At 57.2% G+C, this 14,178-nt stretch overlaps 4 protein-coding genes across 4 annotated transcripts; 1 reads left to right on the forward strand and 3 right to left on the reverse strand.

Moving 5' to 3' along the window:
• Window positions 1–80: 80 nt before the first annotated feature.
• On the reverse strand, window positions 81–1,712 carry B0H64DRAFT_325803 (uncharacterized protein; the record flags this gene model as incomplete). Its single annotated transcript, XM_062800712.1, has 2 exons — window positions 81–892; window positions 950–1,712. 2 exons carry the CDS (start codon window positions 1,710–1,712, stop codon window positions 81–83), a joined length of 1,575 nt encoding a protein of 524 aa, XP_062658224.1.
• Window positions 1,713–2,312: 600 nt separating this feature from the next.
• On the reverse strand, window positions 2,313–8,294 carry B0H64DRAFT_401365 (uncharacterized protein). Its single transcript, XM_062804153.1, has 8 exons — window positions 7,383–8,294; window positions 4,643–7,317; window positions 4,298–4,587; window positions 3,898–4,240; window positions 3,452–3,846; window positions 3,289–3,395; window positions 2,825–3,213; window positions 2,313–2,751 (listed from the first exon to the last, which is right to left on the reverse strand). Exons 1-8 carry the CDS (start codon window positions 7,825–7,827, stop codon window positions 2,467–2,469), a joined length of 4,929 nt encoding a protein of 1,642 aa, XP_062658225.1. The 5' UTR covers window positions 7,828–8,294; the 3' UTR covers window positions 2,313–2,466.
• Window positions 8,295–8,741: 447 nt separating this feature from the next.
• On the reverse strand, window positions 8,742–10,476 carry B0H64DRAFT_324295 (Anp1-domain-containing protein; the record flags this gene model as incomplete). Its single annotated transcript, XM_062800648.1, has 5 exons — window positions 8,742–8,984; window positions 9,037–9,132; window positions 9,185–9,504; window positions 9,580–10,295; window positions 10,412–10,476. The coding sequence occupies 5 exons, from the start codon at window positions 10,474–10,476 to the stop codon at window positions 8,742–8,744; spliced, it is 1,440 nt and encodes a 479-aa protein (XP_062658226.1).
• A 1,972-nt stretch (window positions 10,477–12,448) lies between these two features.
• On the forward strand, window positions 12,449–13,711 carry B0H64DRAFT_193576 (3' exoribonuclease family, domain 1-domain-containing protein). The gene is made up of 2 exons (XM_062799121.1): window positions 12,449–12,883; window positions 12,933–13,711. The coding sequence occupies exons 1-2, from the start codon at window positions 12,754–12,756 to the stop codon at window positions 13,661–13,663; spliced, it is 861 nt and encodes a 286-aa protein (XP_062658227.1). The 5' UTR covers window positions 12,449–12,753; the 3' UTR covers window positions 13,664–13,711.
• Window positions 13,712–14,178: the final 467 nt, after the last annotated feature.

Genomic DNA, 14,178 nt, shown 5'->3' on the forward strand with positions numbered 1-14,178 from the left:
CATCACGACGAGTAGTCTGGTTCATGTATAGAGGTCTTTGTTCGTAATATGCTCATCCATATCTCCACCAAGCCTCCGCATCAGGGGATGCCCAATTCCTCTTTCCTCTTCCTCACCTCCTCGATGCCCCCAGCTGGGTCTTCTACTCCCGGGTTCCGTAACTGCCACGCCAACGCAACGTCCAAGGCCGGACCCGTCCACCTCCCAGGGTTGACCCCCAACGCCTTGGCTAATATCTTTCCATCAACGAGACGCTTGATTGTAGGAACATTCATGACGTCCAGCTCCACAAGGTGGTCGAGGAACTGCTGCCACTCGGCTAGCACCTCCTCCCAGGTAAAGTCTCCCACTTTCTTTGCGACTTTAACACGCTCCGCTACGTCGACCAAGACCGCGTAAAGTACCTGCAGCCGCCAATTTCCACCGCGAGCATCCCAGTCTCTGATGGCCATGCCGAACCGGTCCCGCTCGTTCAGGCCCTCCTTTTTCTCCCGGACCATATCCCTGAGCGCTACGATGGCTGGGCGGTGACGGTGTGCGGCCGTGACGAGGTCGGACAGCTTGTTGGGTGCTTTGAAGCCCTCCCTCGCTGCCTGCGTCGGGAGCGGCAGCGCAGGTTTCCCCGACTTCAGCGGCGGATCATCCGGCAGCTGCTCCCAGGGGGTGAGGGTTGCCAGCGACCAGGCGTAGTACCGCGCTTCCTCGCTCGTGACGAGCAGGTCGTAAATGGAGCCGGGCGTTTTGTTCGTCTCGAGCTGCTCCAGGCACTCGTAGGCGGTTTTCCAGGTCGCTGTATCCGGCTTGGGCATGCCCGACCGCTCAGGGTCCGTGAACACGGCGTGGTAGAGCCCAAGCCTGTCGATCAGCCGGAGTGAGTCGACGGGTTGCTTGCCTGTAAGGAGTCAGCATCATCCGAGAGCAAGTCGCCTTTGCCGTAGAGCAAACCCACCCTTCATCATCTTCTCCAGCTCGACCCCGATCCGCTCCCTCGAGATCTTGACCTTCAAGTTCCCCAGCACCCTCTCATCGCCCATAACCTGCTCCGCGGCCGGGTCGATCCTGAACCCCAACCGGCTCGCAAACCTCACGAGCCTCAACACCCGCAGCGGGTCATCCAAGAACGTCTGCAACGGCTCCAGCGGCGTGCGAATCAACCCCGCCTCCAAGTCCGCCAACCCGCCAACAAAGTCCTCCACCCGCCCCGTGCCCAGGTTATAGAACAGCGCATTGACACTCGCATCGCGGCGCAGGGCATCCTCCTCGGCGGTCCCAAACTCCACCACGGGGTTCCTACTCACCTCGGTATACGTCTCCCTTCTCAAATTCACAAAATCCACATCCAACCCACACAACCTGATCGTGCTCGTCGCCAGATGCTTCGACTTGTCCGGGTTGCGCGGCACCGTGTGCAGGCGGCCGACGTCGTCGGGCAGCAGGGCGTGGCGGGCGCGGTGCCGCGGCTCGTCGCAGTAGTCGCGCAGCCGGTCCACAAAGTCCTCGCCCGTCATGGCGCTCAGCGCCGTGTCGATGTCGTGCGATCCAACCCCGAGCAGCTTGTCCCGCACCCACCCGCCCGCCCAACGGACTACGAGGCGGGGGCGGGCCGGTTCGGCCGCGTCCATTGCCTGTGCGGCCGAGAGGAGCAGCGTCTTGAGCTGCTCCTCGCGCGGGGTGAGCGTGATGGTGGGGTTGGGGTTGGTGGCGGTGGCCATGGTTGTGGGTTTTGCGCTTGTGGTTTTACTTGTGGCTGTGGTTGTGGATTGAGCTCTGGTGGTGGTTTTTGTGGTGCTCTTTGTGGTGGTCGTGATGCGAGCACTTGGTGGGGTGGTTCTCTTGTTGGAGGCTTGTGCCGCCAAAAACGAGTGATCGAGCTTGCGTTTCATGGGAGGAAAGATGTTTGATATGACCACCTTCCTAGGTTGAGCAAAACGAGCGAGCATTTGGGTGTTGAGGATTGCCGTCTTATACACTCATTTTCTCTGTTGGGGGCCTTGTTTGTGACTCGTTCGTGGTTGCCCGATGACTCGACAGGCGCAGCAAACACGGCCTCCTGTAGAGTCAAACCCTGACAAAGGTGAGAGGAGCTCAAACCGTATCAAATATGCTCGAAGTCGGTTCAAACGAGTTGGGCGAGTTGAAATTGAAAGAAGCGTGAAGTTGAGATGTTTGTTTAAGAATTCTGATCATCGATTGCAAGCAATGAGCTGCAAAACAGTATACTTACTGTGTAATTAGGGAAACACTGTACATACACACTGTAGAGAACCCCCTAGTGACGATGCCACGCACAACGCGAATGAACTTCTGCATAGGTACACACACAATATGTAGTCAGACATGCTCTCTATTCTACTCTATTACGCTTAACGGCACAATTAGCCATCTCAGCCAACTCCAACAAATGCGGCCTCGAGCAGATCTCCTGGTATCTCTCCCTTCTCTAAACCAAAACCTCCTCTCCCTTCATCAAGTAGCCTCTTCCGTCGTAGCAGTCTCTGTTTCCCCAGCGGCTGCTACCGGCGGCAGACCGGCAGAAGGGGGCGGCAGACCAGCAGAAGGCGGCGGTGCCTCTGCCACAGGCTCCTCCTCCAAGGCGAGATCCGCCCTCAGGTTCGGCAGGAACCGATCAATCCGCTTCCACGTCTCGTTCCACAGCTCCTCCTTCGACGGGTCCTTGCTCGGCGGCACGAGGTATCCGTTGCTCGACATGATGAGGAGCACGTTCTTGAGGTTCTCGGGCACAGCCTCCTCCTAAAACACACACACAGCACACGTTAGCCACAGCCCACTCCATCCCATCATCGATCTAGCGGGTAAAACGTACCAGACTATCCCCCTGCCCACTATTCATCAACCGGTCCATGATCTCAATAATCTTAACCCACAGATCCAGCATGCCCTCCCACTCGGACAGCACAACCAGGTACTGCAAGAAGACCTTGGACAGCAGCGAGGCGGCCTGGACGCGGGTCTCGCTCATGCCGTCGCGGTCCGACGAGAAGACCTCGGGCTTGAGCAGGCGCAGGATCAGCGGGAAGAGCACCTCGCCGAAGATGGCCGTCCACTCCGAGTGCTCCTCCTTGGCCGACGTCAGGTCCGGCGAGAGGAGGGACCGCTGCAGCGAGCTGAAGGCCAGGTGCCGGATCTCCCGGCACGGGTTGGTGCACTGCGTTGTGAGCGCCTGGAAGACCGGGAGCCAGTAGGCGGACCACGCTGGGGTGGGTGTTAGTGAACCTGCGGCTGCGCCGGGTATGTCCAGGCGACGGGTGGGATGGGAGTGGTGCGCACCTTCGCTGCTCTCGAGATGTGACTGCTTCATGAGGTGGGGGATGCGCTCCGTCATGCGGTAGATGTTGTTGAGCGCCTTGACGCCGCGCTCGACAACGGAATTTTCACTTTTTAGTGTCAGCAACCCGATATTCTTTCGACGCGCCCGGTGCGAAGAACCCACCTCGGCTTTTCATGCTTGACAGGCCGCCCGCCCTTTCGTCCCTGCTTCCGATCGTTCTCCTGTTCCGCGACGGCACCAACACTGGCCATCGAGGCAAACTCGTTCAGTAGCGCGAGCGCTGCCTCGTAGTTATCCGCCATGATGGCCGACGGCGTTTCCGAGACGCCGTTATGGAGTATTTCAAACACGGCGGGCGCCGCGTCGCCATCCGTGGCCAGGGTCTGCAGGATCACCCAGAAATCGGGCGATGTCATGATCTCATTCCGTAGAGGGCAGGGCTTCTCGGTGCAGAGCCTGAGGCCGCGCAGCACGAGGCCCGACGCCTTGGTTAATGTGTCGTTGGGGAAGCTTGAGACGGTGTGAAGAAGGATGGGAACCCGGACGTAGTCATAGTCCTGGTCATGGTCAGCCAGACATGTTGCCGACAAACTTGGGAGTTAACTCACATAGCTCGCCTGGAGGAGGTTGAAGAGGAAAAAGGTGGCCCGCTCAATAAGAATCGGGTGGTACCGCGGTACATCCCGGAGGATAGTTTGGATGGCCTCCACTACGCGCTTCCCAAGCAGTTCGATGGTGCTGTCGTCACGCAGCGCCAGGACGGTGCAGAATTCAAGAATGTACACCAACGCAGGGTCGTACAGCGCGCTGCTCTGCCTCGGTTTCTGCCCGTTGACCTGGGATGGAGGAATATTCTCCGCCTTGACCGTGATGACGGTTGACCCATTGTCCTCGGGGATTTGGTCGAGTAGGGTGTCCACCAGAGCCTCCAGACTATGGCTAGGAAGGTGTCTGCACCATGTTAGATGGACTTTCCACGTACCATAAACGCAGGATATTGGAACTTACGCAACATTGGCGAACACATCGCCCATGTGGCACTGGTTCACGCAGTCGACGGTGCACAACGTGCTCTCGAGCTCCTCATCCGACGGTTCAGGAGGGTCATCAGCCGCATAACTCGAGATATACGAGGTGAATGCCGAGAAGAAACCAGCCTCGCTCTGCTTCGCACCCCGGTCAATCACCTGCGATGGCGGTTGCAACGGGATCGCTGGCAGAGCAAGCTTGTCGGCCTCGGTCGAGAAAAACGAGGGTATCAACGAGTTGACAAAAAGGTTGAGCCATATACGGATAATCTGGTCCACATTAGCACGGCAACGGCACACTTCTTGCAAACACCAGCAAACTTACATGCTTCCAGCTCTTTCGGATGACATGCTCCGAGCCGGTAACAACACGGAACAGCACCAGCGTCGCCAGCTGCGGCCGGACGTCCCTCCCAAACCGGACCGCCAGCTCGCTGACCATGACGCTGTTCTCCCCCACCTGCACCTCGGTGTTGAGCGACGTGTTGGCGAGCGCCTCGCTGCCGAGAGTCGAGATGTAGCTCAGCCGGTAGATGATCTCGTCGAGCGCCTCCGAGTTGCCGTATTTCGTCGCGATGCGCGCGCACTCGTCGAAGCCGGTGATGACGCGCGCATAGACGGTGTCGTCCGTGGCCGACATGAAGACGAAGAAGAGACAAGACACGATAGGGTTCCACGTCGTGGCGAACATGTCGGCGTCGTAGATGTTGGTGTCGCAGAGTACCAGCGGGCCCGCCTCCTCCGTCTTTAGGAGGAGCTCCTTCCAGGCGTAATCAAATGCGTGTTTGTTATCATGCTCGTCCGGGAGGATGATCTCGTTGGTCCTGATGGTGTCGAAAATGTCCTGCAAGTACTCAGGGGCGAAATCCTCGCCGTCGTTCTGCCCGCGAAGGTTGCGCGAGAAGTCCTCAAACGTCATACGCGACCTGTTCTTCAGCGTAGGAGTGTGCTGATCCGTGTTGAGAAGGATGATGGCATATGTGAGGATGAAGACGGCGTCTTTGTTTGCCACCCCTTTCGGGACCGAGCTGGTGCAATACTTTTCCGTAAAGGAGTTTACGATGCGCTCAATCAACGCCGACTCGCCGGGGAGGCGGAACGTTTCCAGCATGAGTCGGAGCGCTTCGTCTACCCGCTTGCCTGTGAAATCAAACTGCTTCATAAACGCATCCAGGACAGCTTCGTTCCCCTTTTTCGACAGAAACTCGCCAAGCATCTTCTTGTTCACCCTGGAAGTTCCCTGCAAAAACGTTGCAACACACAGCGGATCGGCAGCGTCCTCGATCACGCCCTTATCCTGCAGATAGGCCAACCCGCCCTTGGGGCTCTCGTTGAACTTGCCGGTGCCCTTGATGATGAGCTTCTTCCTGCGCCGCCTCTCTCTCAACTCTCCCGGGTCAGGATATCCATCCAGGTCGGGAGTTTGATCTAGCCTTTCGGCGATGAACTGGATAAAGCGCAACAACGCATCCAGACACAACGGGGGCACGCTTGTTGTGCTCCAGGTGGCAGAGTCGGGCAGGGCGCTCCGGGACAATAACCCAATCAGGTCCTCGCAGAGGTCTGCACGGTTTTCGTCGCAGTCGTAGTTGACAAACAGCTCGGCCATGAAGGTTGGCATCCGCGCAAGCACGCCGATATTCTCCACCATGGCTTGCCTGGCGTCTGGTTTCCGAGCGCCACCCTCGAGCCCCAGTTTCTGTCGGTCTTTGACGGCCACAGGAGTAGACCGGCCACTGCCGGCTTGCGACGGCGGCGGCTTGACCAACTTGGGGGATTGTGGGATACCGGAGTATAGGCTTGGGTCAATGCCCGGTTCCCGCGGAATCTCCACCGCCGGATGGAGGCAGGCCACGAGATACGACAGATATAACTCTTGTTGTAGTTTGAGAACCCCTCTGCAAGTCGAAAGCAGCGTGCCGGCCACGATCAACGCCTCCTGGAGGACAGCCATGTTGTCGGACCGCACGAGCTGGAAAAGATAGCAGCACAGTTGGTCTTCTGCGATCGATGCCAGGGCGGGGTGTCGGGCAATCGATGGGCCTGCTACTTCGAGCGCCACATGGATGATCCGCAGGGCCATGACCCTCATCTGGTCGGGGTGTTTTCGGTCGTGGGGATCGAGGAAGGTCACGAGGACGCGGAAAAGTTCCCGAATCGAGGGCAAAGAGTAGGGACGGAGGTCGACAGAGGAAGCGCTTTCGGCGGCCGAGCTCGTGCTTGGCCGACCAGCCTCCGCACTGGGGCCCCTGGGTGTTTCCGAAGGGATGCTCTCCTTCTCCGAGCTTGACGACGGCCTCGGTCCGGTAGATGACTCCTTCGCTTCGTCAGGCTCACCGGCCTCGCCAACCCCACTGGCCTCACCAGCTTCACCAGCCTCACCAGCCTCACCAGAGGCGGTGGCCTCCACGGCTTCCACAGCTGCCGTCTCTACGGTCTCCTCCGTCGTTTCCGGGACGGTTGCCGGGACATCGGTTCCATTCGCGGCCGGGTCCATGTTGACGGTGTCCATATCCCCGCTCGTCTGCCGGTCCAGCGCTTCACTCTCGTCGCCGGCCTCCTCTTCCAGATGCTTCAAGTCCTCAAAGATGATCTGCACCATGCGCACCATCGAAGCCTCAGCGGTCCGGCGTAGCACTTCCGAGAATCGCGGCCGTGAGCAAATGGTCAAGCCGCGCCCCATCATATCGCACACGCTCTCGTCGCTGAGGATATCCCCGCCCGGCCCGGACAGCATGTCCTCCATCAGGTGTAGAATCATGAGCAGCACCACCTCCTCCTGCGCCGAGTCGCTAATGTCGAATTGGCAGTGGGTGATGGCCGCCGAGAGAGACTGCATGGCGAGGGCGAAGCGGGGTGAGGCGGGTGCGACGAAGCCGTAGGCCAGGAACTTTTGTATCGCCCTCAGCGCGAGGATCGTAACGGGGGCAGCGGTGCCCTTGGCCTGGATGATCTGGAGGAACGGGTAGAGGAGTACGAGGGAGTCGAACCTGTGAAGGTCTGGCAGTTTTCAGTCAGCATTTCCTCCTGTCACCCGTACATGTCCATCCACAACAAATACGTACCTTTGACCCCCGCCAACTCCTGCCGGAGCCTCCCGAACCCCGAGATCAGGGGGTTGTCCTGCATGCTCTTGCCCTTCTTCCCGCGCAACCCCCACCTGTTTGTCGCTGCCAGATCGTCAACACCGTCCGCCGCGGCATCGGGGGCAGGCTTGCGTGTACGGCGGGCGCCGGCGGTGGGCGGGACGAGCTGGATGAGGTTGGGGCTGCCGCCGAGGATGGCGGAGACGGACGAGTGCGGAGAGCGGGCATATTTCTGGATGGCCGAGGTGATGGATATGCACTCGGATATAACGAGTGACACCGGGTCGACGGCTATCGAGACGGGGCGGCTGCGATACTGCATGCGCGTGGAGAGTAGAGGGTTCCGCCGAGGGGTAGACGTCCCAAGTGTTGCTGCGATGGTCGGGTCCATTATGGGCGTGCTGAGCTGCGCATCTCGGCTCATTCTGGAGGCGCAACTGCGTTTCTAGTACCGGCGGTGACCCGAGAGGCAGCACTTCCGGTTTGCCGGTCTGGAGGGCGGTAGTCAAGGTTGTGAGCTAAAACGGAGAGGGTGTGTCGATGTCGAAGTCGAAGGAGGATGGGGACAAAATGCCCTTGTGACGGTGCCACGGGTCAACGGATTGAACCCCGAAAATGGTCCGCACAACTAAAAAAGACGGGAAAGTAAACCAAACAAACGACAGTTTGGCCAAACGGTTACTTTTTTACTTTTTTAGCAACAGCTTTGCCTTTGCGACTCTGTGAACTGTCCAAGCAAATGACTCCACTCTCAGTAAGTAGCGTGTTGGCCCTCGGAGTCGTCAATTGTAAATGCCATCCTTGAATGGAGCTCCGTGCTCCCCTGGTACCCATGTTGCGATCCTCTGGACACTTTGCCAGGGCGCGAGCCAATCAGGCACTTTTGATTCGGTTAAACGCGGACGCCGCCCCGCGGCTTCCAGGTGCCCCTGAAATGCACAAGGAAGACGAAGAGATACCCAGAAGACCCCAACGGGTCTGGCATGCTTAAAAGGCACAAAAAAGAGACTTCTCAAGGTATCTAGGTGTCAAAACAGCCATCTCTTCTCCTTGACCTTCCTGTAATCCATGATCCAGTCATTGCCCTAGCCAATCCCCAAAAACGCCCCAGCCATGAGATCTAGTCGTACACGACAATATTAAAGTTGCTTCCTTTTGTCTCTCCTTTCCCGTCCGACATGCAATGAATGCGCAACGGCGCGGTTTTGAGACCGCGCCTATAGCCTCCCCTCCCTCGGATGCTTGCCTCCTGGAACACTGTAGAAAAATAGGAAATGGTGACAAGACAATCGCCGCCATGAGGGTGGTCATTCATGTTTTTCCGTCCGCCTGCGGTCCTTATCTCGCAACGACCTTCTCTACCACCTTGCCTCCCGGGGCATCAGAGCCAGCTTTGTCATTGGCAGCGGCGGCGGCGGCGGCGGCTTCCTTCTTTTTCTCCTGAGTAACAATGTTCTGCATTTCCACCTTGTCCCTCTCCCATTGTCCGGTGGCATCGCCGAATGACTCTTTCAGTTTCTTAGCCTTCTCCGCCTTCTCCTTCTCTGCCTCCTCCTGGGCAAGTTGCTCCCGCTTCATTTGCTGAGTATGTTAGCATCTGTCGCCGAGCCAGCCAACATCAATCAACACTTACCTCCATGTGCTTGATATCGTCCACACTGGGCTCATACGCGTGCCAGATGGTGTAGTGAGGCAGTCCGATGACGGAGAGGTCCATCTTTCGCGCCATCTATCGCCGGATTAGCCAAAGTGCAAACCCCAGAGACCGGGCCAAAGCCTACCTTGCCAAACCCCTCGGTCTCAGCATGCTTCTCGAAGCTAAATGCCGGGAAATGGACGCCATAGCGAAATACCTTGGCCTTGGCCAAGATACTCACACCACCAACGCCATCAAGCTCCATCTCCACGTCGGGGTCGCCGTAGGGGTCTCGAAGGTACGCCAAATGCGGCCGGTAAGTGGCATACTCGGCATAGCCCTCCACAATAACAGCATCCTCATCGAGCGTATCGGCGAGCGTCAGGGCTGTGTCAGACTCCTGCCACGAATTCAGATCGTACGGTTGCTCTCCACCTAGCCATTCCGGCAATGGACGCCACACATCTGTAAAAAAAAAAAAAAAGCTGTTAGCACTCGGGCAACAAAACAACCCCGCCTCCCAGGTAGGTAGGGACTCACTCGGGACGATGACGTCCTTGTTATGCCGCATGAGATCCTCCAAAATCGTAAACGGCGCCGTCTCAACATCGACATCACGCCAGTACACCCACGAATGGTACGGTCGCAGCGCCGCCGTCAACAACCAATTTCTCGCCCTGGCCATAAGCTTTCTCCTCCCGGCCTGCGCAGCAAACCCGTGGCGACTCTCCACATCCTGGTTCACCACCTGGCCAAAGTCCTTCTCAATAATCGAGATCTCCCCAAAATGCATCTCCTCCTCCTCCGCCGCCTGAATATCCTCCAAGTTCTTGACCAGCACGCCCATCGTATTATCCTTAGAATCCGACACCAGAAACGCGAGGTCGAGCAAGTTATGCGGATAGGTCAAGTTCTTGAGGTGCGAAAAGAACATGGACAGGTGGGCCTCGGCGTCGCGGAGGGGCACGCAGACCAGGATGCGCTCCTCGCGCTCCCAGCCGCGCGCCGTGCCCTGCACGTTGGACAGGTCGTGGTACCGCACCGTCTCGAGCTCGAAGTCGGCGCCGCCCGACGAGAGGAGGCCGAGCGAGAAGATCGAGAGCACCGACGACGACGAGGAGGAGGAGGAGCCGTCGCCTCCGCCGCGGGCGAAGACGTAGAGGGCGAGGAAGAAGAGGACGGCCGCTACGACGCCGATGCGCACGAGGGATTGGGTTCGTCGGCGGTTGGTTGGGGTTGTGCCGCGCGGTTGGTATCTGCAGGTTTGGGGAAGGGGTGCGTGTTAGCATTTTGTCCAGCTGAGGTTGTTGGTTGGGCCGGGTGACACGGGATGGCGATGCGAGGGGGAGGGGGATGAAAGGGGCGGAAGCACACACCTGTGAGGAGAGATGTCGAAGGTCTTCCCCCGCGGGTACCCATTCGAATAACCGCCGACATGATTTCTAGGGGTCACCTTGGACCCCGACGATGCGAACGGCAGCATTGCTTGTGCGCGGAGGGTCTAAGAGGTGCAGCACCCAACAGGAGGCTTGCCCCTTCGTACATGCGCCTGCTGCAGTGTACGCACTCGCCCTGCTGTCCTCCCGCAAGGAATTTCGATCGAATTTTAGTGGAATCGGTTGAATCTTAGGGTCGTCGGGTGTCAGCGCATGGCTGATGTCGTCGTGGAGGGTGCAATCGCAAGCGCGTCGTACAAAAAGTTAAAAGGAAAAGGTGTTCGTTCGTCCCAGCTTTCACCTCCCTGGCGTTTCGTTTCTGGAAAACGGTCCGGAAGGCTTGGCGCCGTACCAACTCTTGGACACCTCACTACCGACGTGCGTGCCACCAACTTGCAGATGGAAGAATTCTGATACAACCACGTCCTTTTTCTCCATGGGTAAAAAAAGCAGGGCTCCAAATGGGATATCGACCAAACCTCGACTGTACGAAGTACGTACACAGTCTTAACGAAACGGAAAATCATCCGGCACGGGAAAGAAACTGGAGTTACTCGAAAAAGATCGCCATCCCCAAATCACGCGGAGGACGCGGTGGTTCATTTTAACATTTTTATTGATCAAATAACTATCTTCAGAGACCTCCATTTTCGCAAATGTGCTCATTGACCTGATGGAACTACAAGGGCAGAGGCCGGGTTGGCATGCCTCCACTTACCTCGCAGCAGCCCCTGATCGCCCGGGAGGCACGGGAAACAACATCAACAGTAAATGCGGAAACCTGGGACCTGGTAAATCGTCAGCGATCATCCTGTACCGGGAACAGCATGAAAACATCGTGAAGAATCCAGTATCAGTCAAGCCGTTTTAACTCAGCCCTACGCAGCCGGCTCGACCTGACATGCACCATAACGGTGCACGCCAAACCCGAACAACGGAAGCTTAATTACGTCCCCGGAGGAACAACACCACAACTCATCATCACACCCCCGAGGAAGATCCCGAGAATGCTAGAGTGCGGATGGAAGGCTCGGCCCGTACATATCGTTGAATGGATAAGCTATGGTCATCAGGGTGGAAGGAAAGGAAGCAGCGCAGCACCACCATGCATACCGTTGCTTAATGTGGGACTCGAGGGCTTCTTAAAGGTTGTCCCGAGTGAGACTAGAGGTAACTTGAGTAGCTTGAGTAGAGTCAGCCAGTGTTCAATGACAAATTGCAGGACTCTAAAAGATGGAAATAAGGGTCATATCAGAGGTTATTTTGGTATAGGGGTATCTTCATTCTTGTTCAGAAGCAGAACTGAATTGAAAGGTTCTCATCATGGAGGTAAGTGACGACGTGGAAAAAAGAATTCGTCTTACCTCGCCATCAAGTTTGTTCCTTGTCAAGGCAACGCCAAGGTCAGATCGTCGATGTACACACTGCCGCCATGTCAGTCAACTGTTGACACAAATAAACGACGGTATGATAAATGTATCAAATGATTCGTGTCAGATGGTAGTGCATGTAGTTCGTTCGCTCAGAGAAATCGCGTGAACAGTGGATAGGAGATCATCATGGAAGGGGTGGGGGGGTAAACGAAACCGAGACTGGTCGGACTTACTGATCAATGGTAAGCCATGGCGAGCTGGTCGGCGGTTAGTGAAAGCACACGAAGGCGTCGAAGACCTCGAACATCGTTCGCGGACGGGTACAGCTCCAGCTCGATGCGACGAGCACCCAGGTGAGCGGTTACGCGACTGCCGCCGGGCAAAGCTCCAAGAGGTCGGTCGTCCCTCAAGCAACTAATGCTCGGCAGTAGACGCCGTAATCACTTCCTGTGAGCGGACGTGTGCCCATCGTGCATTATCAGCCGCCATGTGGCCCGCGATGTTTTTTTTGGAAAGGGAACGAAGCCAGAGGCCGATAAATTTTCAGTTAAAACCTTGGTGGAATGGTGGGGCAGTTGTGTGGCCCGAGCGTTGAGAAGTGGCTTGCGCTGCGGCAGTTGTGGCTCATCCGATCTGAATTGAGGCTCGCATCCATTCTTCAATGAGCGACTGAAAGATTGGATTCTCGACTGAGGCTACCTACCAACCAGACAACAATAGGGCTTAACAAGCAACCCCCATTCTTCTTCTCACCGGTTTTATCACGAAGTTGGATATTCATTCCAGCCGTTTACTTCGTCTTTAAAGCCCCAGCAACGCCACCTCCGAAGAGACGCCCAAAATCTTCAATCTTCTTTCAAACCCACCAAACAAGTTCACTCCCTGCCTAATTTTCAGAGTCGACCATGGCGGATAGGAGACGCATCAACGGCCCTGCCGGTGCCACAATACCCCCAGTGTTTGACGATGCCAGCACCCGAGGACCCAAGTCTATTAAGAGCAGGTCGCGTCCTGCGAATGCGACTCGGAAAATGTGTACGTATCTTCCCTCTCCTTTTCGTTGAGCTGCGCTGACTCTGTGCAGATCTCAAGACCGGTGTGACTCCTTCAGCATCTGGATCTGCCTACCTAGAGATTGAGACTTCTGCAACACCTGGTGTCTCCGGACTGAAACTCAGCTGCTCCGTTCACGGACCAAGATCACTTCCGAGATCCGCCCCCTTCTCCCCCCACATCGTCTTGTCCACCCACGTCAAATACGCTCCGTTTGCAACGAAGCAGAGGCGCGGATATCTTCGTGATCCTAGCGAGCGGGACCTTGGTATTCACCTCGAGGCCGCTCTGCGCGGTGCCATCATTGCCGATCGGTGGCCCAAGAGCGGTGTCGACATCATCATCTCCATCGTGGAAGGGGACCAAGACCGGGAAACGTCCCAGTTACAGGGCGACGAGGTTTGGGATATGATGAATGCCCTGGGCGGGTGCATTACCGTGGCGGCAGCCGCCCTTGCCGATGCGGGCATCGACTGTGTTGACACAGTCGCGGGGGGGGTTGCTGCTCTCGTTCAAGACGCCGGCGAGGACTCTATCCCAACCGTTGTGGTCGATCCCATACCCTCTGAGCACGAGAAAATCCTAGCAGCCTGCTGCATCGCGTACCTACCAACCCGGGATGAGGTGACGAACCTCTGGTTTAGGGGCGACCTACCTGCTTCCGACATTGACCTTTACACAAACCTCGTCGAGAAAGGCATCCAGGCCTCAAAGAATGCCAATCGCGTCCTTGTCGGTTGCCTGGCCGAGACGATTCAATGAGCAGAGTTCGTTCTCGTCCGGTGCGATGCCAGCACATCATTCCCGGCCTTCCTCTGACAGAAGCTCCGTGGTGCTTCCGGTCCGCAGGCCGCTCTGTCAGCGACCATGCCAAGTCCATGCCAAATGGGACGACGGGTGGCTCAAAGCAAGGCCCTTGTCCGATTGTCCGAACGTCATACCCGGCCATAACTCGAGGACCCACCTCAACAAAGGAAATCCAGACATTTTCCACAGCAGTGCAGTCATTTCCGGATGATAGCAACCGCCAGCCGGCGGCATTGTGAGGGGCTGCCAATATCTCTCACTTTGCACTTGATGGCGGCGTTTCAATCGGAATACGAGCAATGTTGCATTGACCAACTTGATTTCTACGCATACTGCAGGAACTGGCTGCCTTGGCAACATCCGAGAAGAACTTGGAGCCGCCTCGGAGGGCCAGGCCTTGCGAAACGTGGGGGACGGGGCTGAAGGCGGGGTGCTTACGTGTCGGCGGTTATTTGCGTCAGAACTGCGCA

This window comes from Chaetomium fimeti (genome assembly GCF_033439085.1).
Source record: "Chaetomium fimeti strain CBS 168.71 chromosome Unknown B0H64scaffold_5, whole genome shotgun sequence".
Taxonomy (NCBI): domain Eukaryota; kingdom Fungi; phylum Ascomycota; class Sordariomycetes; order Sordariales; family Chaetomiaceae; genus Chaetomium; species Chaetomium fimeti.